The sequence below is a fragment of the Erinaceus europaeus genome, chromosome 19 (assembly GCF_950295315.1).
Source record: "Erinaceus europaeus chromosome 19, mEriEur2.1, whole genome shotgun sequence".
Classification (NCBI taxonomy): Eukaryota; Metazoa; Chordata; class Mammalia; order Eulipotyphla; family Erinaceidae; genus Erinaceus; species Erinaceus europaeus.
The window spans coordinates 24460908-24488361 of NC_080180.1; the positions used below are offsets into that span (position 1 = coordinate 24460908).

General features: G+C 52.0%; 1 protein-coding gene across 2 annotated transcripts in view; it reads left to right on the forward strand.

The window, feature by feature from the left end:
- Positions 1-3802: 3802 nt before the first annotated feature.
- The window catches only part of MFSD4A (major facilitator superfamily domain containing 4A), a 29979-nt gene continuing 6327 nt past the window's right edge, over positions 3803-27454 (forward strand). The window contains exons 1-7 of one of the 2 annotated variants that reach the window (XM_007523130.3): positions 3806-4243; positions 15364-15562; positions 16241-16498; positions 19009-19192; positions 19451-19566; positions 22479-22652; positions 26437-26584. In XM_007523130.3, coding sequence (XP_007523192.1) covers positions 4014-4243; positions 15364-15562; positions 16241-16498; positions 19009-19192; positions 19451-19566; positions 22479-22652; positions 26437-26584 — 1309 coding nt within the window. In that variant the 5' untranslated portion in view covers positions 3806-4013. Of the gene's footprint in view, positions 4244-15363; positions 15563-16240; positions 16499-19008; positions 19193-19450; positions 19567-22478; positions 22653-26436; positions 26585-27454 lie in introns of both variants that reach the window. The other variant, XM_060178722.1, reaches the window with a different exon arrangement.

The window sequence follows — 27454 nt, forward strand, 5'->3', positions numbered from 1 at the left end:
TGGTGACACACCTGGTTAAGTACATACATGCACAAGGACCTGGGTTCCAGCTCCTGTTCCTCATCTGTAGTGAAGATGCTTCATAAGCAGTGTGAAGCGGGTGTGCAGATATCTTTCTCCTTATCTTCCCTCCCCTCTCAATTTTTCTCTGTCTTCTCAAATAAAATAGAAAAAAAAAGAGAGAAAAGAAAAAAAATGAGGAAAAAATGGACACCAGGAGCTATGGATTTGTAGTGCCCTCACTGAGCCCCAGAGATAACCCTAGTGGGAATATAAATAAATAGCTAACTAAATACATAATTACTGAACTTCAGAGGTGTTATAACAAGACAATGGACATCATAGATTTGTACTCTAAGAGATTTGGAAGCTGTACTTGTGAAGGGGCTGTGGTGAGGAGATCCAGCTCCTATTTCACCCTGCCTTATACTGTCTGGGTGGCCTCCAGAACTGGCTGACCAGTTCCAGGATGTGGCTCATCCAGCCCTGGTGTGAGGCGATGATTTATTGCTCACTCACTTCCAGGTATAAGTGCAGGAGTTAGTGTAGTGCAAACACATAAACTCTTCTCACCAGGGACTCAGCAATTCCTTCCAAGAACAGTCCCTCCCTGGGCTGTGAGAGAGTGGCAGTCAAAGCCAACAGTGGGTTAGGTGGGCAGCCCCTAGGAGGGGCTCTTGGAAGGTCAGGGAAGCTTCTTGGAGTGGGTAACCTTTTACAGTCCATATTCTGGGATCTTAATTTTTTTTCCTGTAGCCTGGGAGGTGGCTCAGTGGATAAGCACTGGACTTGTAAGCATGAGGTGCTAATTTCAATCCTCAACATCACATGAGCCAAAGTGGCAGCTCTGGTTCTCTCTCAAATAAATAAATAGATAAAACATGTTGTTGTCAGGAGGTAAGATCTGTCAATAAGAACCCAAAATAATTGTAAAGAAAACATGCTGTGCCAATAAATCAGTTCCTGGTGGTTTGTGCATGACTTGTTCTCTACCTGGTGTTCAAAGAGTGCCTCAAAGTGACCCTTGAGGACACTGGTAGCTCTGGTCTCACAGAGCTGGGGGGGGGGCTCACTCTTACAAATTCTTTCCACTGACCACTCCATTCCTGGGAGCCTTGGAAAAGTATTGGTACATTGTAGCACCAGGAAAAGCTGCATGGGAGGGGGAGCAGTGCTGTGGTGCTCTACCTGTCTCTCCTTCTGCCCATATACAGAATTAAAAAGTTGGGGCTGGAGGTGGTGCACCTGATAGCATGCACATGTTACAATGCACAAAGACCCAGATTCAAGTCCCCGGTCCCCACCTTCAGGGAGGGAAGCTTCACTGCAAGGACGCAGGCTTTTTGTTTGTTTGGTTGGTTTTTTGGCCTTTTTTTTTTTTTTTTTTTCTCCCACTAGATCCCAGAACACTGCTCAGCTCTGACTTATCATGGTATGGGGGATTAAACCTGGAATTTGGGGGACTGGGCATTGGCACACCAGGTTAAGCACACATAGTAAGAAGCGCAAGGACTTGCCCAAGGATCCATTTTGAACCCCCAGCTCCTCACCTGAAGGGGGAGGTTGCTTCACAAGTAATGAAGGAGATCTGCAGCTGACTTTCACATCCCTCTCTATCTCCTGTTCCCCTCTCAATTTCTCTGTGCTATCAAAAAAAATTGTAAAAAAAAAAAAAAGAACCTAGAAATTTGGAGCCTCAAGCATGAGAGTCTCTTTATATAACCTTCATATTATCTCCAACCATCCCTCTTTCCCTCTCTGTCTACCTCTTGCTTCTCAATGTATCTATCCTAAATAAATAGATTTTTTTTTATTTTTTTTTATTTTTTTATTTTATTTATTTATTCCCTTTTGTTGCCCTTGTTGTTTTATTGTTGTAGTTATTATTGTTGTTGTTGTCATTGTTGTTGGATAGGACAGAGAGAAATGGAGAGAGGAGGGGAAGACAGAGAGGGGGAGAGACAGACACCTGCAGACCTGCTTCACCGCCTGTGAAGCGACTCCCCTGCAGGTGGGGAGCCGGGGCTCGAACCGGGATCCTTATGCCGGTCCTTGTGCTTTGCGCCACCTGCGCTTAACCCGCTGCGCTACAGCCCGGCTCCCAATAAATAGATTTTTAAGAAGAATTAAAAGTTGATCTGGAAGCAGTGGAACTGTACACTTTGTAGGTCCCAACACACACACTCTCTCTCTCTCTCTCTACACACACACACACACACACACACACACACACACACACACACACAATCACATATAGTAAAAGACAAATCCTAAATTATCCAGTGAGCACTTAAATATGTTTATCCACGGGTAGCCGCCACCCAGATCAAGCTTAGACTGCTTCCAGTACCCTAGACACCCTGGGCTACCCCTCTGTACCAAGATCACTGCTATATGGCTGGAGGAGCTGAGCCAGAAGAGTGATGTCCTTGAGACCCACCTAAGGAAATTATGAGACACCGCAGGCATATGGGTTGGAGGCTCTTTCTGCTCTGGCATGTAGTTGTGTGTACAGAGAACTAAGATGCAGTCACATTTCTGCAGTGGGGGTGAGTGACTACAGGGAGTAGCATTTTAGTTCTGCATGAATGCCTTCCTGTGATCAGAACCAACCCACAGGAGTAGCTCCCCCCCCCCCCCAATAATAAGCAAGATCTCCACCAGTAAGAGGCAGACATCAGGAACAGTTATCAGTGATGGGGTGTGGGGGTGGGGAAAGGAAGCAGAACTGGAAATTGCTCCTTCAAACTCTAAGCTTCTCTGGTTCTAGTTCTTTGACAGAGAGGACTTGTGATAATGATTTTCTGTTCCTAATCGCGCATACGGTATAGCATCGCCATCGTGACCACCGAATAAGTCACTGTCATCACCTGTAAAGTGACTGAGGAGGGATCTCAGGGCTCCCATCTCTGGAGCTCAGTTTAGGGGGCAGAAAGGAAAAATTCGGGGTAGTCTTGTGAGTGGGGCACCTGTAAGAGCAGACTTTCCCACTCCGCACCTCAGGTTGCCATGGAGACACCCAGCCACCTACCTCCTCTGGGCTCTCAGCCCTGGTCCCCTGGAGGGAGGGACACGTGGCCTCGATGCAAGTGCAGTCACTGCGGCGCCTTTCTGCTCAGCGGTGGGAGGGGGGAGTATCCTGCTCCCCCCCAATGCTCCCTCGAGGATCACCTAGGGGAGGGGGGGCGGCAGCAGCAGGGCTCGGGTCCCCGCTCCGGGAAACCCCCCGGGCTGCAGGCTCACACCCTCCCACCCAACTCCAGAACTGGCGTTTTCCAAGTCCCTCGGGGGGTTGGCGGTTGGGGGTTGGGGTTGTTTCTCGCAGGGCACCTCTTCCTCCATCGCGCACCTGCCAGGAGACCAGAGAGTCGCCAGGCGGGCTGCCCTTTTGGGGAGCCCAGGGTGAAAAAGAAAAGAAGTTTTCTAGGGGGTTCCATGGAAAGAAAACTCCCCCGAGGCTCTAATGAAAAACGTAAAAACATATTAAAAAAACTCTGCCTTCCAGTCCAAGGCGAAGTTGGGGTGCTTTCAGCCTTCCAAATTCGTTCGCGGAGCTCCCAGTTTACAATGAGAGGTGAGGGGTGCTCCCGGGATGCTCGGTGTGCGGGGTGCCTCGGACCCCCGGGTCGGCTCTGAAAGGGGCGCGCAGAGCCCTCGGATCCGGGGCGCTGCATCCGGAGACTGGCGGACATTTGGCCTAGCGGGGTGCGGCAGGGTGCGGCCAGGTGCGGCGGGGTGCAGCGGGGTGCCCCGGAGGCTCGGGAGGCGGAGTCAATGCGTGGCTTGGGCGGGGTTCAGCTGGGTCCCCCGAAGCCACCAGAGGAGGAGCCGTGCGTTGGGGCTCGCTGGGCAGCGCAAGAGGCGAGGCCCCCAAGCGGTGCCCTCCAGCAGCCGCGCTCCAGCCTCTGCGGGCCCGAGGGCGGGGCCTGTGGGCCGCCTCTCCTCCGCCCCCCCCCCACCCGGCCCCGCATTCAGCGCGGCGCTCACGGCGGTGGGCAGTGGGCGGCGGGGTCATGGGCTGCGACGGCCGAGTGTCGGGGCTGCTGCGCCGCCACCTGCAGCCCACGCTCACCTACTGGAGTGTGTTCTTCAGCTTCGGGCTGTGCATCGCCTTCCTGGGGCCCACGCTGCTCGACCTGCGCTGCCAGACGCACAGCTCGCTGCCGCAGATCTCCTGGGTCTTCTTCTCGCAGCAGCTCTGCCTCCTGCTGGGCAGCGCCCTCGGGGGTGTCTTCAAGAGGACGTGAGTGTCCGACCGCCCCCCCCCCGCTGGGCCGCAAACCCCCCCCCCCCAGCTGCGCCCAGCCTGGCTGCGGGCTGCTCCCTCCCCCACCCGGCCCTCGTGGGAAACTCTCTCCCGAGACCCCGGGTGACTTCTGGAGCCTTTTTTTTTTTTTTTGGCTCGGCGCACCCACAAGAGGGGGAGCCCCAGCTGTCGCCCTCTGCCCCCGCCGCAGCCGCTTGGGACAGGGCGGTGAGGTTTGCGGGGACTGGGGGCGCTTAGTCCGGGTGTGTCCCAAGCCCAGCTGCGGGGGGAGGGGGGAGAAAGGGCGGGGGCGGAATTGGCAGTGAGGTGGGAGGCGACCTGGAGTGTCACCTCCGGGCGCTGCAAGGCGCCTGGGCTGGCCGCGGCTTGACAAAGCACCTGGGACCACCTTGGGGTGGCCCTTCTTCCCCTGGCGCCCTGTGGTCCGCTCCTAGGAAGCCAGGGCTCCACGCCTCCGAGGTAAGCCTGTAGCCAGGTAGACGAGCAGGGTGTCTCTTAGTGGGGTTGCCCCAGTTCCAGGTAACAGCGCCCCCTTCCCCACGTCGTTCCTCCCTGGATATGTATGCCCCTTTGGACATTCCCCCCCACCACACACACACTGGGCTCCCCCTCAGGTTGGACAGACCCCTCCCCGCCAGGCAGCCCGCAGGAAAGGCAGCTGGATTCCTTCTCCCAGTGCAGCCGGGAACACAGGGACCCCCAAAATGGAGCGAGTGACTTGTAAGCCAAGGCAGCGGGAGAGTTCCCTCTCTCCAGCTGCAGGAGCCCCAGCAACGAGGGGACTGGGAGATCCAGGGACAGTGTGGGTCACTGTACCCAGCGCTCCTGCCATTGAGGGATTCCTGGAAGTTTCCATGAGGATGGATTCCCTCCGCCAGCCATCCCCCGCCCCCCCCCCCCCCCCCCCCGCCTTCCCCAGAGGAGCACAGGTGTTACACAAATGGACCTCGCTTTGTAGCCCAGCTGGACAATCCCTCTGTCAGGCCTGGTCATCAGGACGCTGTGGGTTTTGCACTAGGCTGGGTGTCCAGGGATTCAGCAGATCTGAAGAGGGATCCCAGATACTCTGCTGACACTGCATAGGCTGGACCATAAATCTAGCAGGTGTTTTTATGGTTCTTCTTCTTCATTAAATATCGTGTTTTACAGTCTCCTGAGCCTGGAAGCTTCTAGGAGTGTATGTGGTGTAAAGGACTGGAAAAGGAAGGGGGTGGGTCTATTCTAAATGGCAGGTGAGTGTTCACCTCTGGGTTGTCTCCTCCTTACTGTGAGCTTGGGACTGTGGAGAGGGCCTTGGTGCTGGAAACCAGCTCACAGAAAGGAAAAATGATGTTCAAGCAATAATAGTTGATTTTATTGAGCACTTACTCAATGCCAGTTATTCTGTTTTTAACATGTGCGCTCAACCAGGTACACCATAACCCAGCCCCAATTATTCTGTTCTTTAGATATTACTTTTTTTTTTTTAACCAAAGTAGCTCTGGTTTATGGGTACTGTGAATTGAACCTAGGACTTCACAGCCTCAGGTATGAAAGACTTTTACGTAATTACTATGCTATCTAACCAGCTCAATTATTCTGTTCTTAATATCCCACCTGTATCAACTCTTTTACTTTTTTCCTTTAAGATAAAAAGAGAGAGGCAGAGAGAGAATGAAAGAGACCACACCTTCCAAGTGGGGGCCTGGTTTGAACTTGGGTCATGCCCATGACAAAGCAGCACGCAATCCAAGTGAGCTCTCTCTCTGACCCTGTACCAAGTAATCTTCCAATTTAATCTTCACCATAACCCTGTAGAATAGTACTGTTATGTCCATTTATGTCAGGGGACACAAAGAGGTTAAGAAACTTGCCTCATGTAACATAGCTGTATGAAGGCCTAGCAGGGGTTCAAACCTAGATGTCTCTGGAGCCACATACCTTGGAAATGCCTCTTGCTTTGTAAGTGCTTTTGGCAGTGTACAAGTTAGACCATTGCTCACCAGGCACAGGCCTGGCACCGGTCCCTTGTGGCTGGGCTGGCTGGGAGCTGACACTCTGGGGGAGGAAACCCTGGGCCTCTGGGGCTTCCTGCTGGGATCCAGTGGTGGGGGTAGGATGGAGTGAGAGAGGAGCTCCTGCCAGTGGCTTAACCTTATTTCTTCAGCCCCCAAGACACAAGGCCAGAGAGAGCCTCTGCTTTTGGTTAAGTCAAAAGCAACGCAAGCATCCAGTGGGGCTGGAGCAATGCTCGGGGTGGCTCACATGGAAAAGGGCATCACCCCCTGGCCAGGGCTAGGCAACTCTTCCCAATCCCCCAGCATCCCCCCTCCATCAGCCCCCAAACTAGCCTTTATCACCTGATTCCTTCTGGTAAAATGCTGACACCCCTGGGGAGCTGGGCAGTGGTGCAGTGGGTTAAGCACACATGGTGCAAAGCGCAAGGAAACAAAGCACAAGGACTGGCATAAGGATCCCGGTTCCAGTCCCCAGCTCCCCACCGGCAGGGGAGTTGCTTCACAGGCAGTGAAGCAGGTCTGCAGGTGTCTGTCTTTCTCTCCCCTCTCTATCTATCTTTCCCTCTTTTCTCGATTTCTCTCTGTCGTATCCAACAACAACGACAGCAATAACAACAACAATAATAACAACAACGGTGACGATAAACAACAAGGGCAAAAAAGGGAAAAAATAAAAATAAAATAAAAGTCTTTAAAAAATGCTGACACCCCTGTAAGTACTTTTCAGCTTAAGTGATTACCCACTGCAGCTGCTAGGTGGGCACTTGTGAGAGGGGGAGCACTTTAACAAGTTGGAGAGGGCCAGCTGCTGCGGGGGAACCCTGAGAGTGAGAAGTGACAGCAGGGACAGCAGAGATGATGCTTTGTTCAAATCCTGCATAGTAAGTGGCCCAGACAGAAATAGAGCTGGGGCCAAGCTCCTCGTGGGAGGATAGCATGTTAGAGATCCACTGCCCTCAGTACAGGGCTGCCAGCTGCACCTGTCGTACCTGCTCTGGCTTCTGCATAGACAGAGACCTTGAAGGAGACCATCATGTCCCAGTCATGAGGGAAAGGGAAGCAAGTAGACCGAGAAGGATCTGAACTAGACCTTCCTTTGGAAAAATCTTGCTTATTGAGAGAAACATTCTCAAGAAATAAAAACACAAGTCACCTGGTTGGCAGGATGTGAAGGTATACATATGTCAGAGAGGAGAGGTATTTAGACAAAAGGTTAGTGGAGGGGGTATTAACTGGTTTCTGGGGACCTGTCTAACCACTCTGGACAGCTTGAGAGACCCCTTCATCTCCAAGGTATCAAGTAAATATTTTCAGAGTTTTCCCAGCCTTTCCTCAGCTTCATTTGGGTTTTCTCCTGCATATGCCTTCTTTTTTTTCTTTAATCAAATGTGGTTTTCTTTTATTTATTTATTCCCTTTTGTTGCCCTTGTTGTTTTATTATTGTAGTTATTGATGTCATCAATTGTTGGATAGGACAGAGAGAAATGGAGAGAGGAGGGGAAGACAGAGAGGAGGAGAGAAAGATAGATACCTGCATACCTGCTTCACCGCGACTCCCCTGCCGGTGGGGAGCCAGGGGCTCGAACCAGGATCCTTAAGCCGGTTCTGCATATGCCTTCTTAAGTGGATTATTATTTTTTTTATAAGGCAGATAGGTGGGAGGGGGTGAAGAGAGACATTACAGCACCAAAGGAATTGAAGGAACGCATTGGGAACCAAGCTTGAACCTGGATGGCACACATTGCAATGCTATCCAAGTGAGTTGTTTCAATTGTCCTTAATTGCCTCTTATTTGAAAGCTTGTTGAATGTCCCCTTGCACAAGGAATCCACAACACCCAGTGGACATTTCTTTTTTCTTTATTTGATTTGATTGAACAGACAGAAATTGAGAGGAAGGGGTAGAAAGGGAAAGAGGCAGAGAAATACCTACAACACTGCTTTAGCTCTCATGAAGTTCCTCCCCTGCAAGTGGGGACTAGGGGCTTTAACCTGGGTCTTCGTGCATGGTAATATATGTACTCAAACAGGTGTGCCACCACCTATCTCTCTTCTCTACTTTTTTTCTTTTATTTTTGTAAGTCCTGCAGTGTCCTGCCCAGGACCCCCCCCCCCCCCCGCCCTCTTCATGATCCCTAGTCTTCTATGAAAGCTAAGTTGCTGGCCCCCTTTAGTTTTCAGAATAAAAGTTGGGGAGCTTCTGCCTCTCCCCACCAGCAGTTTTCAGAATGCAACAATCCTGAGGCAGAGGCCTCCCTGGGCCTGTCACCAGATATGGCTCTTAATTTGAAAATCTACCTCAGACCCTGGTGGGGGAAAATTACCATGATCCAGGACCTAAGTTCATGCCCAGACCTCCCACATGGGACCACCTGCAGAGAGGAAGCTTCCTGAACAGTTGAATGGTCCTGTTATGACTCTCCTCTCTTCTTTTCTCTTTCTCCATCTCTCTTACCTTCTTTCTTTATTTTTTTAAGAAAGTCATTCTTTTAAAAAAATATTTATTTATTTTCCCTTTTGTTGTCCTTGTTGTTTTTCATTGTTGTAGTTGATGTCGTTGTTATTGGATAGGACAGACAGAAATGGGGAGAGGAGGGGAAGTCAGAGTGGGGAGAGAAAGATAAACATCTGCAGACCTGCTTCACTGCTTGTGAAGTGACCTCCCTGCAGGTGGGGAGCCAGGGGCTTGAACCAGGATCCTTACTCCGGTCCTTGAGCTTTGCACCACGTGTGCTTAACCCACTGTGCTACCGCCTGACTCCCTTCTCTTACCTTCTATCTTAATAAAATAAAAGAAATAAAATGGTTGCCAGGGATGATGGAGTCATGTGGACATTGAACCCCATTTTAACCCTGGTAGCATAAAAAAAAAATCCACCTTATCCACTGCCATAGAACTCAACAGTCCCCCCTCCTGGACTTGTGCCTCAAGGAACCATAAACAGATCCACACAAAGCTTGTGCATGAGTAGTCACAGAGTGGTCACATCATTCATAGTAACCACAAGTGAAAGCAAATCAAGTGGATAAATTCTCCATCAGAATATGGTAGATCCATGCAGTGGAATATTATACAGCCATACAAAGGGATGAAGGACTGATATATGTGGAAGAACACTGAGAAAACCATCATGCTAATTGAAAGAAGCTAGTGACGAAAGGCCACTCTGTGGTTCCATCATGCAAGAGCTCAGGGTGGGAAATGCATAAATATAGAAAAAAGACTGGGAGGAGTTGCCAGGGGAAGGGGGAAGAATGTCTGGGATGGACCCTAACTGCCCACATGTACTGGGTTTCTTTTAGGTGATGGAAATCCTCTAAACAGGAACTGTAGTGGTAGCTTCCCAACTCTGAATATACTAATACCCACTGAACAGTGGGTAGATGAATCTTATGGCTAGATGAATTTGATGTGCTCTCAATTTAAGAGCTGAGACAGTGCCCTTTTTTTTTTTTTAATCTTGAAATTCAATCCATCTGCTTACTGGAGGAGAGAGCTGCACATGCAGAGAATGGAGGGGGGATGGCGTTCTGAGGTAACAAAACTGCAGGTTCAGGCAGTATCTGAGGAGCATCCTAGGGGGCAGCTGCTGCGGGGTGCAGCCCCAGTCTTAGATTGGGACCTTCTCTTGGGTCCTCTGCACACCTTGGAGTGTCATTATAGGCACTGGGGGGGGGGGAAATGATCCAGTTAGAGGAACCTCCCCCAGGCCCCTTCCTAGCCTGCCTTAGCTCCCAGAGATGCCCTGTTGTCTGACTTTTTTTTTGTCCTAGGTCCCCAACCCCCCTCCCCGCCCTGTACCCCAGAGTCATTCACTGCAAGGAGGAGGCAGAGGCTGAGATGGAAGACTGATTAAGTCCTCCTTGAGCTCTGCAGTCCAGACACAGGGGTGCCAGTGCATGCTCACAGCTAGACCAGGTCCTGGAGGTCACATGTGCCTCTAGGGAAGGCAGAGTACAGGGCACCGGGTCAGCAGGTATTCAAGGTCACAGAGCCGGCTGGTAGGACAGCACCTCCAGCAGAACCAACAGGGCTAGGGAGGTGTCCTCCCTACTGGAGCTGTTAGCAAGCAAGTGCCTTCTGTAGGAAGGTTCCCCCACACCCTGGGCTGTTCCTCCAGGCCTTGAGACTGTGGAGAGCTTCTTCTAGTGGGCCTGAATGAGCCTTTGAACCCCTGTGGAGGGGAGGAAGATCAGTGGTAGGAGCCATGCAGGGCTCAAGTGCCCAGCTTTGAGGTGTGGGCAGGGCTCTGGGGTCCTTGCTGTATCTCTCTAGCTGGTGATGCTGGAGGTCAGAGGGGCAGTGGAGCCCTCCAGCAGTTCCTGGACCAGCTCCCCCAGGGTCCCCAGAGAGTGCTACAGCAGGAACAGGCAAGTTGGGTGGGGGTGGGGGCTGTGGTGAGCAGGTCAGCTCTGCATTCTCATGTCAGAGGTGTGTGTGTGTGTGTGTGTGTGTGTGTGTGTGTGTGTGTGTGTGTGTGTGTGTGCTGGGTGTGGGGGAACTGTTAACTGGGGAGGACCCCAGTGAGTGAGTAAAAGATATTTAACCCCAACATCATACCAGTTCCACCAGGCAGCTTCATGGGTCAGGGTTTACTGCCCCCCTCCCACCTTTTTGTAGTAGAGAAACTGAGGCTGGGGGAGGGGGCTAGGTACAGGTGCCTGCCCCAAGCCATACCGCTGGGAAGTGGCAAGACTGGTCCTAGGACTAGGCTTCTGATTACAAAACCCTTCTGTCATTATTCTTTCTCCCATGATTTTTTTCCTCCCATGTTCAATTACCCACATTTCTGGAAAGTGCTGTTGACCAAAGCATTATGTAGCTGAGTCAATTAGTGTGTTCTGTGCAGCTCTGGGCTGGATCTGGGACGCCTTTCTTCTTGGCAACAGCATGCTGGCTGAGAGAAACTGGTTTAAACTGATCTGTGAAGAGCCCTTGCTCAACCCCATGGAAACTTCTGGAGAGGGAACATGGCCCGGACCCAAATGCAGGGTGTTCTGCAATGCAGCTGTCCCCATGTCCTGGGGTGGACAGTCATCCCCCTGACACCAAGACCCCCAGATCCAAAATGGACTCAACCGTCCCCAGCTCTGGCTGGCAAGTGGCAGGTTCAGATGGAGGCCCAGGTGGGTGGTAGGTAACATGGATGGACTTCGTAGGCCAACTCCCCTCAAGCCTCTCCTCTCTGCTGTTTGCCCTCCATCCTCTTGTCACCAGGCCTGGGAACAAAAAGTCCCTGTTGGCATTCTGTGTCCTTCTCAAGAATGACAAAGTGAGAGTAGAAAGACTATGGTGGAGGGTTGGGGAGGCAGCATAATGGTCCTACAAAAGACCCTCATGTCTAAGGTTCCAAGGTCCAAGGTTCAATCTTCCACACCACCATAAGCCAGAGCGGAGCAGTGATTTGGTGAGAAGAGAAGGGAAGGAAAGGGAGGGAAGGGGAGGGGAGGGAAGTGAAGGGAAGAGGAAGGGAAGGGAAGGGAGGGGAGGGAATGAAAAGGGAGGGGAGGGGAGGGGAGGGGAGGGGAGAGGAAGGGAAGGGAAGGGAAACAGTACAAAGAAGAGGCCTGGACAGAGAGCCCCTGGCCACCAGCCTGTCCTTTGTCCCTTCTCCATCTAATGAGCCCCTCTGCCCCTCAGCACCTTCCCAGAACTTAGTCTCTCCCCCTTCTCCTTCCCCTTCTCCTTCCTCTTCTTCTTCTTGTTCTTCTTCTTCTTGTTGTTCTTCTTCTCCTTCTTCTTGTTCTCCTTCTTCTTGTTCTTGTTTCTCTTCTACTTCTCCTTCTTGTTCTTATTGTCCTTGTTCTTCTTCTTGCTCCCCTCCTCCTCCTCCTTTGCTACTACGCTTATCACTAGGGCTTGCTATTTGCACTGATTCCTCAGATACTGGTATCTACCTCTTCCTTTTCCTTCCTTCCTTCCTTCCTTCCTTCCTTCCTTCCTTCCTTCCTTCCTTCCTTCCTTCCTTCCTTCCTTCCTTTCTTTGATAGAAACAAAGAGAAGGTTGAGCACACATGTTACCAGACACGAAGACCTGGATTCAAGCCCCTAGTCCCCACCTGCAGAGGGAAGTTTCACAAGCAGTGAAACAAAGTTGCAGATGTCTCTTTCTCCTTCTACCCCTCTACCCACCCTTTCTCACAAACAAATAAAATGAAAATAAACAAAAAGAAATAGAGTGAGAAAGAGGGAGAGAGGAGAAACACCTGCAACACTGCTCCATCACTCATGAAGCTTCCCCCCTTTAGGTGGGAACTGGGGACTTGAACCCAGGTCCTCATGCATGACAACATGTGCACCACTGTGCAGCACCCCCTACTTCATTCATTATCTCTTTGCCTCTGTGTGTGTCTGTGACTCTCTGTCACTCCCACCTCACCCCTGCTGGCTGGCAGCCCTCCCTCCAGACCATCCTGTAAGATAAGCACTGCTCCTGATTCACTGCACACCCAGCACCCAGTCCCTCCTCAGGACCCTACCTGGGGCAGGTGTGGGGCCTCACTGAAAAAGCTGCAGATGCCTTGGGGAGCTGGGTCCTCTGCAGCCCCCATGGATGGCAGAGTTGCCATGGGGTGGGGAGAGTGTTCATATTCTAGTGACTACTGCCTCCTGCCCTTACTTCTTGGGCCTGCTATTCAGGACTCTGCAGTCCTGGGCCTCATGCTCCCTGCCTGCCACCCCTGCAGTGGGTCTAGGGCCTAGTGGCATCCCTTCCCCACACACATTCATGTGTCATACACTTTACATATACACCCCAAAGATGCACAACACCTCACACACACACACACACACACACACACACACACACACCCCACACACACACCATGGAAAAGCAAGAGGGCCCAGTGGAGCTCAACATAGCAGACCTGGGTTCAAGTCCAGACTGTCAGTGACTTTCTTACCCTACTCAGCCTGTTTACCCACAGATCACAAAGAAATAAATGGGTGTTGCCACAATAGTGTCGTGTGTACCACTTGCCTTGGACAAAGCTAAATTGGAAGTGAATGATTTCTTCCCACACCCATGCTTCCTACATACAGCTCTCCTCCATCCCAGGTCACTCACCCCAGGACTTTGCTGCTGAGCAGATCACTATCAGCTGCCATCTGGGTTCTCCGGGGCTGTAGCAATAGCCTGCTGATTCCTTAAGAGACTATTTGCACATGACTTTGGGTATCTGAGTGGTGACTGAGGTGCTGGCAAGGTCACACCCTATGGGAAGACATTTGAGGGAAGAGAGAAAGTCCCCTCACTATCCTTGAAGTCAGAGGGAGGCAGAAGAGGGAGATCAGAATGAAGGAGGGAGAGCCCAGGGTCTTTATCAGCCCACAGAGCTGGGAAGCAGAAACCCACAAAACACAGTGAGTGAACCAGGCTATCAGTACTGGGGTCCACAGAGCAGAGAGATGGGGGAACCAGGAGGGTATCCAACAGGCTCCCCACAGTGTAACACTACTCTCCCCCAGGCCCCCTCCCTTCTCACACAAACCTGACCTGGGAACAGGCAGGGTCACTGTTAGTCATCTTCTCAGATCAGCCAGGAGATCAGAGGAGAAAATAACGAACCATTGCTATCTGCAGAGCCCTCAGATAACCAACTTATCACAGATGGGGTGAGAGACGGGGTGGGGGTGGGGGTGGGGAATTCTTGGACTCGATCTTTTCTTTCATGTCTCTTTGTGACCTTCCCCATCCAGATAACTGCTAGCAGTTAGATGGGGCTGGGCTTGGGGGTCTCCACTTTCCATGATTTGAGAAAGTGCTTCTGCAACCTCACCCTCTCCTCTTTCTCCTTCTATTACTTCTCCTCCTCCTCCTCCTCCTTCTTCTCCTTCTTCTTCTCCTTCTTTTTCTCCTTCTTCTTCTTCTTCTTCTTCTTCTTCTTCTTCTTCTTCTCCTTCTTCTTTTACTGGGGGGGGGGATTAATGATTTACAGTCAACAGTAAATACAGTTGTTGGTACATGTGTGAAAATTCTCAGTTTTCTAACCCACCCCCCCACCTAGGTCCTCCTCCACCATCATGCACCAGGACCTGGACTCCCCACCCTCCACCCCAAGTCCTTTACTTTGGTGTAATACACCAAACACAGTCCAAGTTCTGCTTTGTATTTTCCCTTCCTCAACTTCTATGAGTGAGAGCATCCCATATTCATCCTTCTCTTTCCCAGAACCTTCCTGCTACCCAATCTCTTCACTACATTGTCTTTAGCTGGGTCCTAAAAAGGAAAGCTTTCTTTCCTTACTTTGCCCAAGAGTCTTGTTAATAGGCAGCATACCAAAAAGAGCTGGATAGGACTTTAGATGCCTCATTTATTCACTCCCACTCACTCACTCCTGGAATTACAGCTTTCAGCCTTCCTGCAGAGGGTTCTTCCAAGGGAAGGAAACCCCTCAGAACTTAAGGCCTCCCTCCCATACAATTGCAGGCACAGAGCTGAGGTCTCTATGCACAGAGAGGTCTCCCTGATACAGATACCTCAACTGTAGGCTCCTGCAGAGGGTCTGGCAGCTCATCTGTCCCAGGAAAGACACAATGAAGCTGGGCTTGGGGACTTGGGATCCTGCCTTCAGTGTCTAGGCAGATCCCCCTCATGCTGTGCCTTAAAGCAATGGGGATACAGTGTAGCTTCGCTCAGGAGTAGATCAGGGAATAGTGAGTGAGCAGTGCCACTCCCTCCTCATTGCTCTGAGGCACAGCATGAGGGGATCTGCCATGCTTCTCTGAGCGCCCCATGGTGCACACCCTGTGGGAACTTTCAAAATGTGTTATTTATTTATTTATTGAATAGAGACAGAGAGAAATCCAGAGGGGAGGGGGAGGGAAAGAGAAGGAGAGACACCTGTAGCACTGCTTCCTCCCTGCGGATGTAAACCAGGGGCTTGAACCGGGTCTGTGTGCACGGTAATGTGTGCACTCTGCTGGTACATGTGTACCACCACCTGGTCTGGGATGTTGTCTGAAGAAACCCAAGACCATCTTTCTCCCAACCAGTAAAGAACAAATGACAGAGCTTTCTCAAGAGCCCTTCCCCTTCTCCAAAGCATGGGGTGTGCCCAGGGTCCCCCTTTGGGCCCCCTGACACCACCCATCCCACAGCCTGGCCCAGTCGCTGTGGGCCCTCTTCAGCTCCACGCTGGCCATCTCCCTGGTGTTTGCTGTCATCCCTCTGTGCCACAATGTGCGAGTTCTGGCGGCCGTCATGGCATTGGCTGGCCTGGCCATGGGCTGCATCGACACTGTGGCCAACATGCAGCTGGTGCGCATCTACCAAAAGGATTCAGCCGTCTTTCTCCAGGTGAGCCCAGCTGGAGGGTATAGGAAGCCCCCAGACTACCCCCTCTCCCAGCCCCCTCCCTGAGTCATCAAGCTCTGCCCTTGCACCAAGGTGGAGGCTCCTATTTCTGTGTGACCACTCTCAGCTGGACCACCTCAGCAGACCCCTGGCAGCCCTGAACTAGGGCCCATTGTTCCCAGTATGGGGTGTTGATTCCTTCTGCACCGCAGGGCTGTCGTGGAGTCTCAGCTCTTCTCTCCTGGCTTTTTCCCTCTCCCTCCAGCTGTCCTTTTTACTAAGCTCTCTGTCCTTGGGGGTGTTCACTAATACAGACCAGCACCCCACAATTTGTGGTAAAAATTTGGGAAAGAGAGGAAGCTGAGAAACAACATAGTGGTTTCCCAGAGGACTCACATACAAGAGGTCCCAGGTTCAATCCCCAACAGCACAAACAGCCAGATCTGAGCTGTGCTCTGACCAAAACCAGCCAAAGAAAAGAAGATCAAATGAGTTTTGGGTTTGGCCATTGTTCCCTATGACCCCAGGCCAAGAGGGTGGCTAAGAAGATCTTCCTCTTCACCTTTCCTGCTGCCTGCTTCCAGCCATCTCCCACTTGGGGCCAGGCAGGGGATCCCCAGGTGGAACTCAAGGTGGGGCTATGGAGCTAGAGCAGAGACCCTCTCTCTCCCTCCCCCACAGGCTCTCCATTTCTTCGTGGGTTTTGGGGCCCTGCTGAGCCCCCTCATTGCTGATCCCTTCCTGTCTGAGAACTGCTGGCCTGCCAACAGCACAGCCAATGTCACAGCCGGCAGTCACCTCTTCCACGCCTCCAGGGTCCTGGGCCAGCATCATGTAGGCCCCCAGCCTCAGCTCAACCAGACACTCCCCTGGCCACTCCCACAGGATGGGGCAGTCACTCATGTGTCCTACGCCTTCTGGATCATGGCCTTGATTAACGTGAGTCCCCTGGGTAGGACAGCTAGGGGATAGTGCTCACACTATAATTGTAGTGTGGAGCTTGCTGCTTTTGGGTACTGTGCAGGGCAGATAGAAAGGTGACCTCAGCATCACCTCTAAGGTCCTTCTGCAGTGACACAATGTGATTGTAATTGCCAGAGCAGGTGGAACCATGAACAGGGCCTCTGGGGCCCTAGGAAGCTGGCTTCCTTCCACTAAGGCACACTGATGTGACCAGGGACAGAGCACAGCAGGGCATGCTGGGGTCTTTCATAGCTGGAGAGGTTCTGGGGACCCTGCCTGTATGGTGGAGCAGACTGAGTGGCTGAGGAGCTCTGTACCCAAGGGTCTCTGGCTGGGAACCTCTCTGGGGCTCTGGGGCTGAGGGAAAGTTGGGGAACCTCCCCTTCTAAACCCCAACAGGAGCAACCCTGCTTGGGCCCAGTGCAGCTGAAGCTGGCAAGAAGCCCCATGGCCCTTCACCCAAGCAGGGAGGGGTAGATCACAGATATTCCAGGAAGCTTGTCACCTGAGCAGACTTGTCATTCTGTCACTAGTGAGTCAGGTCCTCCAGCCTCTGCCTGGCTACTGCTGGCCTCTGATGAAGCACTAAGGGAGCCTTTGAGATGAGACCCTCCCACCTCAGTTCCTATGAGCAACCACACAGGGAGTGGAGTGTCATCACAGCTCAACATTGGGGCCAGTCCCTGTTGCTACAGTCAATTTTCCTTTCTCCTTCATTCTAACTCCTTGTATTAGAATCTTGGGGAGGGGGGGCACTCTCAGAAGCACCCCTACTTTTGCTCCTGAACCTCTCTACCCTGCCCCTCATTATATTGGGAGTAGTCTGGGGCCAGCCATGTGCTCCCTGTGGGTCCTGGAGGGAAGTGCAGTACTGTCCCCTGCAAGGTCAAGCCCGGCTACCAGGCTACCAGAAGCCGGAAGGGCTGCTGGCCTGCTGTCTGCTTGCTGAAGGCTTTCTGAATTTTTCCACTGGCACAAGTCCTCAGAGAAGCAGTCCTTCATGGGAGAGAGTGTGCTGGGGGTTGTGGGGGGAGGGTGTGTGTGCAGAGGGTGCAGGCAGAACCGGCCTGCTCTAACTCTACCAGGAGAGGTCCCAACCCCAGCAGAGATGGGCTGAGCTCTCTTCGTGGCCCAGCCTCTGCAGCCAGAATGTCTGCACTAGCTGTTTCCCTTTGGCCTCCTCCCAGGCCCCCAGGCCCCCAGGCCCCCAGGCCACCAGCCCCTGGCATGGGTTTCCTGTCCCCCCCCCCATCATCCCAGCAGAAGGCTTCTCCCCCACTACCCCACTCAGCTGATGCAGAACTCTCAAGGCAGGGACAATGCCTCTTTGTAGCTCTCATGGTATTATGTCATCTCAGACATGTATATATAGATAGATAAATATATCAGTATCGATAGAGATATAGTGTGTGAGTTTATTTTGGATAGAGACAGAGAGTAACTGAGAGGGAAGAGGGAGAGAGGAGATACCTGCAACACTGCTACAGTACTTGTGAAGCTTCTTCCCTGCAGATGGGGACAGGAGGTTTGAACTCAGGTCCCTGAGAACTGTAATGTGTGTATCACCACCTGGCCCCCATGGGTGCATTTTTTGGACTGGGGAGGGGGTATGCCTAGATGCTGCTCCCTATGGTACAGATCACCACAGGGTGGTGCCTAGTGATGGGACAGTGCCAGCCAACAGGCTGAGAAGTGATCCCCAGACCAGCCACAGGTGGGGGGAAGGCCCCCAGCTGGGGCCCAACATCCCTGGGGAGCACCCACTTCAGGGAGGGCACGGTGTGGTTTTCAGGGCTGCCTCCACCTTCCTGCCCAGAGGCCTTAAACACAGGTGTGTGTGTGTGTGGGGGGGTGGAGTGGGATGGGAGGGTGGCAACCACTGCTCCAGTCAACCCTCATAGCAGGAGCCAGTTTTTGCTGTTCTGGGGACCTCAGGTCAGCCCCAGGCAGCTCCATGTAAATAGCAGCCAGAGTCCAGGCCTGGAGGTACTTGTCACTTATAGCAGGTGTTGTCCCCACAAAAGAAGTCCTATTTCTGCTTTCCAGATCAAACACTGAGTCCTAGAGCCTCTGAACTCTTCATGGCTGTGGTTAAGGCTAGTGACAATGTCCCCAAACCTGCCCTGAGCTGTCAGGTGGGCTGTGTGTCTCCCAGGCCCCTCAACTAACACACACACTCTCTCTCTCTTACACACACACACACACACACACACACACACACACACACTCTCTCTCTCTCTCTCTCTCTCTCTATCTCTATCTGGAGCGCCCGGGCCTTGCATATGTGTGGCTTCATGCTCCAGACTGTCTTTTCATTGATTGAGACATAGAGCTTCCCTTGTTGCTAGAGTGACACTTTTATGTGGTTCAAACCTGGGCTGCCTACATGGTGAGGTCAATATAACCCCATGCCGAGACTGCTGTGCAGAGGTGTGCGCAGTGAGGCAGGTATGGTGGGGGGAGCCTGACCCTCGGCCCACCCCTAGCTCCCGGTGCCCTTGGCCGTGCTGTTCCTGTTGTCCAAAGAGCGCCTGCTGACCTGCTGCTCTCAGCGCCGACCCCTGCTCCTGCCAGCGGACGAGCTGGCCCTGGAGACTCAACCACCACTGGACAAAGAAGACGCTTCCTCCTCCCCTTCCTCGTTGTCCCCAAAGTTCCAGCCACACCCAGGTGGGGGCGCTTGCGAGCTCACCTGCGCAGAGGGTGACAGACAGGAAGGGAAGCTCTGGTCTGGAGTGGGGGGCATCCTGGCCAGGGGAGAGAACAGGCTTGAGGTCTCCCTCGACCCAAACCCTCCTGTGTGACCTTCTCGTGGGAGACAGGACCCGGCCTCCCAGTCGGCCATGCTACCCTGGGACCGTCCCTCCCCGGGTTGCAGGGGCCAGGAGGGCAGCGGAGACTCAGCTCCCCACTGCTGCGTCTCCCCAGGCCATGAGGACCTGTTCAGCTGCTGCCAGCGAGGGAACTGCAGGGGTGCCCCAAGCTCCTTCTTCGCCATCCACATCACCGCTGCGCTGGTCCTGTTCATGACAGACGGGATGACGGTGAGCCTGCCCTCAAGAGAGGTCCCTTGGGGCGGGGGAAGGGGCCTGGGGGGGTCCCCAAGACTCATGCTGGGAGGCTAGCAAGAGAAGCAGAGACACATCAAAGTTTTCCCAGAGACCTCACTGTAATATTCATAGTTACATTTACTTTTCTTAAATGATGTATTTATTTATGTTGATTGAGTAGAGAGAGAGAGCACACCAAGGCATCACTCTGGCACATGAAAGGATGGGAAATGAATTCAGGACAAACTCAGGACCTCAAGTGTGCCAGTCCAGTGCTTTAGCCACTGCGCCACCCTCCAGGTCACCTCCTCCTCCTCCTCTTTTTTCTTTTTTTTTTTTTTTTTTGCCTCCAGGGTTATTGCTGGGGCTCAGTGCCTGCACCATGAATCCACTGCTTCCTGGAGGCCATTTTCCCCCCTTTTGTTGCCCTTGTTGTTGTAGCCTTGTTGTGGTTATTATTGTTGTTGACGTCGACGTTGTTGGATAAGATAGAGAGAAATGAACGTTGTTGGACAGGACAGAGAGAAATAGAGAGAAGAGGGGAAGACAGAGAGGGCAAGAGAAAGACACCTGCAGATCTGCTTCACCACCTGTGAAGTGACTCCGCTGCAGGTGGGGAGTCAGGGGCTCAAACCGCCTGTTCCTGTGCTTTGTGCCACATGGGCTTAACCCGCTGGGCTACTGCCCAACCCTCTCCTCTTATTTTTTTTTCCTGCCTCCAGAGTTATCATTGGGGCTCACTGCCGGCACTTTGAATCCACCACTTCTGGTGGCCATCTTTTTTTTTAATTTCCATTTTATTCAATAAGACAGAGAGAAATTGAGAGGGGACGGGGAGATAGGGAGAGAAAGATGGACACCTGAAGCACTGCTTCACCTTCTGTGGAAAATCCCTACTGCAGGTGTGGAGCAGGGGCTCGAACCTGGGTCCTTGTGCATAGTATTGTGTGCACTTAACCGGGTATGCCATTGCCCAGCACACCCTCCTCCTATCCTCCTCCACCTCTTCTGCTTTCTTCTCCTCCTCCTCATCCTTCTTCTTTCCTATTCTTCTTTTCCTATTCTCCTTCTCCTCCTCCCCCCTCCTCCTCCTTTTAATCTTCTCCTGCTCCTCCTTTTCCTTGTCCTTTTTTTAATGATAGCTTCTATTTGTTACTGAGATGAGCTTGATTACAGGACACTTCAGAAGCAGAACATTCACCTCAAAGCACATGACCCCATCACCATCCCCCACCAAATAAATCACCTCTTTACTTCTTTTTTTAATTTAATTTTACTTGTTTTCCCTTTTGTTGCCCTAGTTTTTTATTGTTGTAGTTATTATTGTTGTTGATGTCATTGTTGGATAGGACAGAGAGAAATGGAGAGAGGAGGGGAAGACATGGGGGGAGGAGAGAGAGACACCTGCAGACCTGCTTCACCACCTGTGAAGTGACTCCCCTGCATGTGGGGAGTGGGGGCTCGGGACGGGATCCTTACTCTGGTCCTTGTGCTTAGCGCCACAGGCGCTCAACCTGTTGCGCTACCACTCAACTCCCTCCTCTTTACTTCTTTTTAACATTTTAAGAGATGTGTTTCCAAGAGAGAGACAAAGAGACCAGAGCACTATTCATAAGCATATTCTGGCATAAGCTAGTGCCAGACATTGAACCCAGGAACTCCAGGGCCCCAGTCAATTCAAATCTGGTGGGCTATGTCCCTGCCCCCCTCAAGTCACCTTTTAAAAAAAAAAAACAACTGGCACTTAACACTGCTCCCAGGTTACTTTTCATTCATTCAGACACAGACACAGAGACATCACAGTGCCAGAGCTTCTCCTAGTGTACTGTGACACTTTCATGTGATGTAGAGGTTTGAATCTGGGCCAACTGCATGCAAATCAGGCACCCCACCCGGAGAGCTATCTCTCTGGCCCTGGAGTTTTTACTTTAAACTAGATAGAAGTATTGGGGAAACAATTTTCAGAACTGATGCTAGCCCCTTACTACTATGGCCTCCTCTGTCAGCCAATTGTGTTTTACTTTTGAATGACTGTTTTAAAAAAAAATAAATAATAAAAGACTTACTTATTCACTAATGAGAAAGAGAAGGAACCAGAACCTCACTAGTATATGTGATGCTGAGAATCAAACTCAGGACCTCATGCTTGAGAGTCCAATGCTTTATCCACCATGCTACCTCCCCAGTGGCCACTTGGTTTTATTTTTGTCAAATTTGTGCAAAGGGCTCTATTCTGCTCTTGACCAAGGCTTGGCTGCCCATACTGCTTTTAAGGGAGCAGAGCCCTGTTCCCCCACACAAATACTTGGAATACTTTACAGGCAGGCCTGGGTTTTGGGGGGTGTGTGGGAAACCAGCCCCAGGTAGCACCTGGGCCCAGTGTCCCTCCATAGGGGACCCCATCACACCAGTTAGTGTGTTTCCAGAAAGCCCAAGGGGTTAGGTCAGGACTGTTTGCAATGGCTGATAGATTAACCCAGAGCCGCCTGAGGGCCTTGCCAGAGACAAGGCTCCAAAAAGCTTAGGTGTACCTACGGCAGACCTCGTGAGGGTACTGGCTGACACCCAGATCTAAGTATGACCTTGGGCAGGTCATCTCTCCCCGTGTGTTTGACTGTAGCTGCCTTGCCCTTCAGCGAAAACCCAAAATCCTGGAAGTCTCACAAATTAGACCTGGAGGGTGCCTTGTTCTGGCTGAAGGGCCAGATCCTGGGGGATTCCAGTGGAGATCCAGAGGCACCTCTCCAGGTGCAGCGCCCCACTAGGGTCGGTTGTGTTGAGGTTTGGCTCCAACCCGCTATCCCTGAGACCCTAGGAACAGTCCTCTCCCCGAACCCCCCACCACCTCCCCAACCCTGGCACCCTGGCAGCCTGGCTTCCTCTGCTGAGCGGCCTGCCGCCTGCAGGGGACATACTCCGCCTACGTGTACAGCTATGCAGTGGAGAAGCCGCTGTCTGTGAGCCACAAGGTAGCAGGCTACCTGCCCAGCCTCTTCTGGGGTTTCATCACCCTGGGCCGCCTCATCTCCATCCCCGTCTCCTCCAGAGTGAAGCCCGCCACCATGGTCTTCATCAACGTGGTGAGTCCCCCCACCCCGCCCGTGAGAGAAAGGGGCTGCCAGGGGATCCCAGCTGGGTGCGTGGCTTCGAGAATGAAGACAGTCTGAAGCTTCCATATGAATTAGACTCTGACCGCGACCGCCTTTAAACACGAAGAAGGCCTAGCTCACTTGGATAGTGCGCTGCTTTGCCATGTGCATGACCCACATCCAAGCCCGGTCCTCACCACATTGGGTGCTATGGTCTCTTTCTTTCTCTCTGCCTCTATGTTAGATGATGATGGTGATGGTGGTGGTGGTGGTGGTGGTGGAGGTATAATCAAACAAACAGGAATGAGATTTCTGAGCACCTTCCTAATAGACTCTGCTTCAGGAGAGGGGAGGGGAGGAGAGGAGCCTGGGCACCGAGATTGCTTTAAAAACCTTTAGGGGTGCTCACAGTGGGAGCCCCCTTGGTACTGCGTCTGAACAGCCCAGTGCAAGCACGGTGCCACCGCTGCCAGGTGACTGTTCTGTATAGCTGCAGCTGCCACCACATGCCCCCTTTCCTTTCTAATCCGCAGTGGCCCTGCTTTCCAGGAGGTGCCCAGAGCGGGAAGTTTAGGTCTCTGCCGGCAGGGGGCGCAGCAGCTCCAGGGGGAGGTTGGCGGGCAGGACGAGGACAGTGAGCAGAGGCTTTGGCTGTCTCCCGTTACCAAGGCAAACTTGAGCACTTGAGGCATTTCCCAAACTCTCCCAAATCTGGCTAGTTTCTTTTTTTTTTAATATTTATTTTATTTATTCCCTTTTGTTGCCCTTGTTGTTTTATTGTTGTAGTTATTATTGTTGTTGTCGTTGTTGGATAGGACAGAGAGAAATGGAGAGAGGAGGGGAAGACAGAGAGGAGGAGAGAAAGACAGACACCTGCAGACCTGCTTCACCGCCTGTGAAGCAACTCCCCTGCAGGTGGGGAGCCGGGGTTTGAACCGGGATCCTTATGCCGGTCCTTGTGCTTTGCGCCACCTGCGCTTAGCCCGCTGCACTACAGCCCGACTCCCCATCTGGCTAGTTTAAAGGTGACCCTGAGGCCTACCTGAAGCATGCACGGCATGAGTGGCGGGCTGTGCAGAACCCGGCGGTCTCACAGGTAGTGCTCCTGGGCATTTGAGAAAATGTCAAGAGGGGCGAGAGCAGGGCACCAGGCAAGTGGGAGAGACAAAGACGGAAAGGCGTTTTAGGGGTGCTGTTGGCAGGACCTTGGCATGGGAGGGGTAGGGAGGATGATATCTGCAAACACTGAACTATAGTGGGGGTGCTGGTCATTAGTGTGGGGATGTGGGGAGAGAGGGTTTGGAGAAGAGGGCTCTGTTTAGGCCACCTGCTAGTGATCCAGTGACACACAGGTGCATTTTTATCTGTGACCAAGAGGATGGTCTGGGAGCCCCAGCTCAGAGACCTTTGGAGCTGTGGAGCCAGAAGAGACAGGCAGGAACTGAGTCCTGGGCACACCAGCATATAGATGCCAGCAGGAGGGAGCTATGAGACCACATTCTGCAATGAAGAAATAGACTCTAGGGGCTGGATGACAGCTCACAGCACTCCTATACACAACCTATTGGGGGTGTGCCTTGCCATGAATGTGGTCCATGTTCAAACCCTGGCACCACATGGGAGTTCCACAGCACCAGGAGAAACTCCAATGCAGTGGTGCTCCCCTCCTCTGTAAATGGAAAAATTTTACATTGGAGTGATGAAATTGTGTGCACAAGGTCTCACTTCACAAGACAGATGTCATTGTGTTTTGTCTCCTTTGTGAAAAGAATGAGTTTCCTTTAACCACTGTTTTATGGTCAATCCCTCTCCAGCACAGCAAGTCTGTCTCAGGAAAGGACTGTGAGCCTTAAGAGGCATGTGTCTTGGGGGGCTGGTTGGTGGTGCACCTAGTTGAATACATACATTACCAAGCTCAAGTTCCTGGGTTCAAGCCCTTAGTTCACACCTGTAGTGAAGTAGTGCTGCAAGTGTCTCTCTCTTCCTCCTATCTTAATTTTTTTCCATCTTATCAAATGAAAATAAAAAATAAATAAAAGAAAGAAAGAAGCCACTGGGAGCAATGAATTTGTCATGCAGGTATCAAGCCTTGGCAATTATAAAAAGAGAGAAAGAAAAAGCATGAGTCTCACACCTAAGAAATCTCACAACAGAGACTGAGATGGGGTAAGAGTGTGCAGGCAAGTTCTCTCTCTTTGCCACCAGGGTTATCTCTGGGACTCAGCCGGGCACTATGAATCTACCACTCCTGGTAGTCACTTTTCCATTTTTCCCCCCTTCTTTTTCTTTGCTAGGACTGAGAGAAATTGAGAGGGGAGGAGGAGAAGATAGGGAGAGAAAGACAGGTACCTGTATATCTGCTTCATCATCTGTGAAGCTTCCCCCCACAGATGGGGAGCAGGGGCTCAAACCCAGGTCCTTGTGCGTGGTAATGTGTGTGCTCAACCAGGCACTCCGCCGCCAGCCCCCAGCAAGGTCACTGTGTTGTCTTTCCAATGAGAGTAGCAACCCAGGTCTCCAAGCTGACCATCCTCCCCTCTTGCTCAGTCCTACCCGTCTGCGGGGCATGGGGGGATGGGATCCATGTGATTCCTGCAACCTTCCCCACATACACACAGACACACAGACACACACACACACACACACACACGTGCTTGGCTTTGCTATCTGGCTTGTTTCTAGAAGCACTTGAGCCAAGTGAAGGTGCTCTTCTTTTGGTGAAGGGCTGCTACCAAGGTCAGTCTCTCTGAGACCCAGGGTCGCCATGGTTGATTTCCACCTCACCTTTGCACTGGAGAGTCAGTCCTTCCCTGAGTGCTCAGATCTGGGGGATTCAAGACCATGGCCTGGACCTCTCAGAGCCACTAATAAACACAGCTGCCCCTCTGGTGCCTGCTAGCCTGGCTCTGCCTGGCTCTGTTGCCCCACACTGAGATCTTCATACTGATGAGAAAACGCTGAGAGGAAGGGCAATTTTAGTGGAAATGGGCCAGAAAGACATCATCCATCTCTTTAGCCTATCACAGGCCTCAGCAGCTGGTGGGAGGGAAATATAACCACTGATTCTCTCCATGGGAGGTCTGCCTGGATTCCCAGAGGGTGGGGATACCCTCCCCCACAACCAGCACCCCGCCTCTCCTGCTCCCCACACTTCTGCTGTGAACTCAGCTGTTAGGGAAAGTGGATTCTCTCAGACCACCCAGGCAGGCAGGGCAGGGCCTGATGACTGGGGTGGGACTCCCAGGATTGAAGATAAGAGCTTGGAGGCCAGCAGTGTTCCCTCTCACAAAGTGCTTCTTAGGGGTATGTGAGCTGAAGAGACAGCATTATGTGCAAATGGATTTCATGTCTGAGGCTTTGAGTTCCCAGGTTCAGCCCCCAGCACCACCATAAAGAAGAGCTAAGCAGTACTCTGGTAATAAGTAAACTAATAAATAAAGTGGCAGTTTTCCAGTGAGGGCTGCCCCGCCCACCCCTTTCTCCTCAGACTTCCCAGCCTAGGGAAGGTGCAGTTCCCACACCTTCCACAGGGCAGCACGCTGGCTACGAGAGAGGAGCATTTTTCAAATCGTGTGTGTGTGTGTGTGTGTGTGTGTGTGTGTGTGTGTGTGTGTGTGTGTGTTGTTTGTGTGTGTGTGTGTGTGTGTGGTGTGTATGTGTGGTGTGTGTATGTGTGGTGTGTGTGGTGTATGTGGTGTGTGTGTTTGTGTGTGTCCCTCCCCAGTTCCCAGCTATCCCCACTAACTCCCCCATCTGTGTTTCTGTGTTGTGACAGGTTGGCGTGGTGGTGACATTCTTCATGCTTCTGGTCTTCTCCTACAATGTCATTTTCCTGTTTGTGGGGACAGCCAGCCTAGGCCTGTTCCTTAGCAGCACCTTTCCCAGCATGCTGGCCTACACCGAGGATGTTCTGCAGTACCAAGGTAAGCCTAAGGATGAGAGGCAGGCCTTCTCTGAGGGTAGGGGGCACGTGATAGGTGCCATCCCCCATCAGATCCCTGAGGGCCCTTCATGAAGCTAGTGCTTCCTGGGGTGGGAGACAGCAGTACTGGGTACACAGACAGCAGTACTAGGACTCCCTGCCACATGGTGCCTTTGTTCTATTTCAAGTCCCAGAGAAGTATCTTTTTAAGCATCTCTTTCCTGCATGCAGCAGGACATGCAGCTGCATTGTGTGTGCCTTTGCATGTGCCAGACACCCCAAGTTCAAAGAAAAAAGCAAAGTTGCATGGGGGAAAGTTATGGCACAGGTGCTTTGTGATGCATCTCCTTGCTTCATGGATGCAGATGTTGCTGGGAAAATGAGCACGAAGGGGCTGGGGAGACAGTCTAATGGCTGCAAAAGACTTTCATGCCTGAAGCGCTGATGTCCCAAATTCAATCCCTAGCACCACCATAAACCAGAGCTGAGCAGTGCTCTATAAGTAAATCACAATGACTCTACCCTTGCTTGGGGGCTGGAGCACAGCCCTATTCATGTCAGAAACCTCTCATTCTCCCGACTACCCCACTACCCCTTTCTGTAGCCTCCCAAGTGTGCCTAGCAAAGATCTACTTTTTTAATGAGTTAATTAAAAATAATTGTGTTTTGAAGAGTTAATACTACCTTAGAAGCAACAAGAGGCACCCCAGAGTGTTGGGGGGTGGGGCAGCATGGCATAATGGGGGAGAGGGGCTCAAACTTCAAAACAACTGGAGCTCCCCCAGCTTAGTTCTCCCCAGAAACCATAGGCAGGGGGCCAGTTCCTGAGAGTTCAGGATAGCCACCAAACCTCAGGCACATGGTGTTGGCG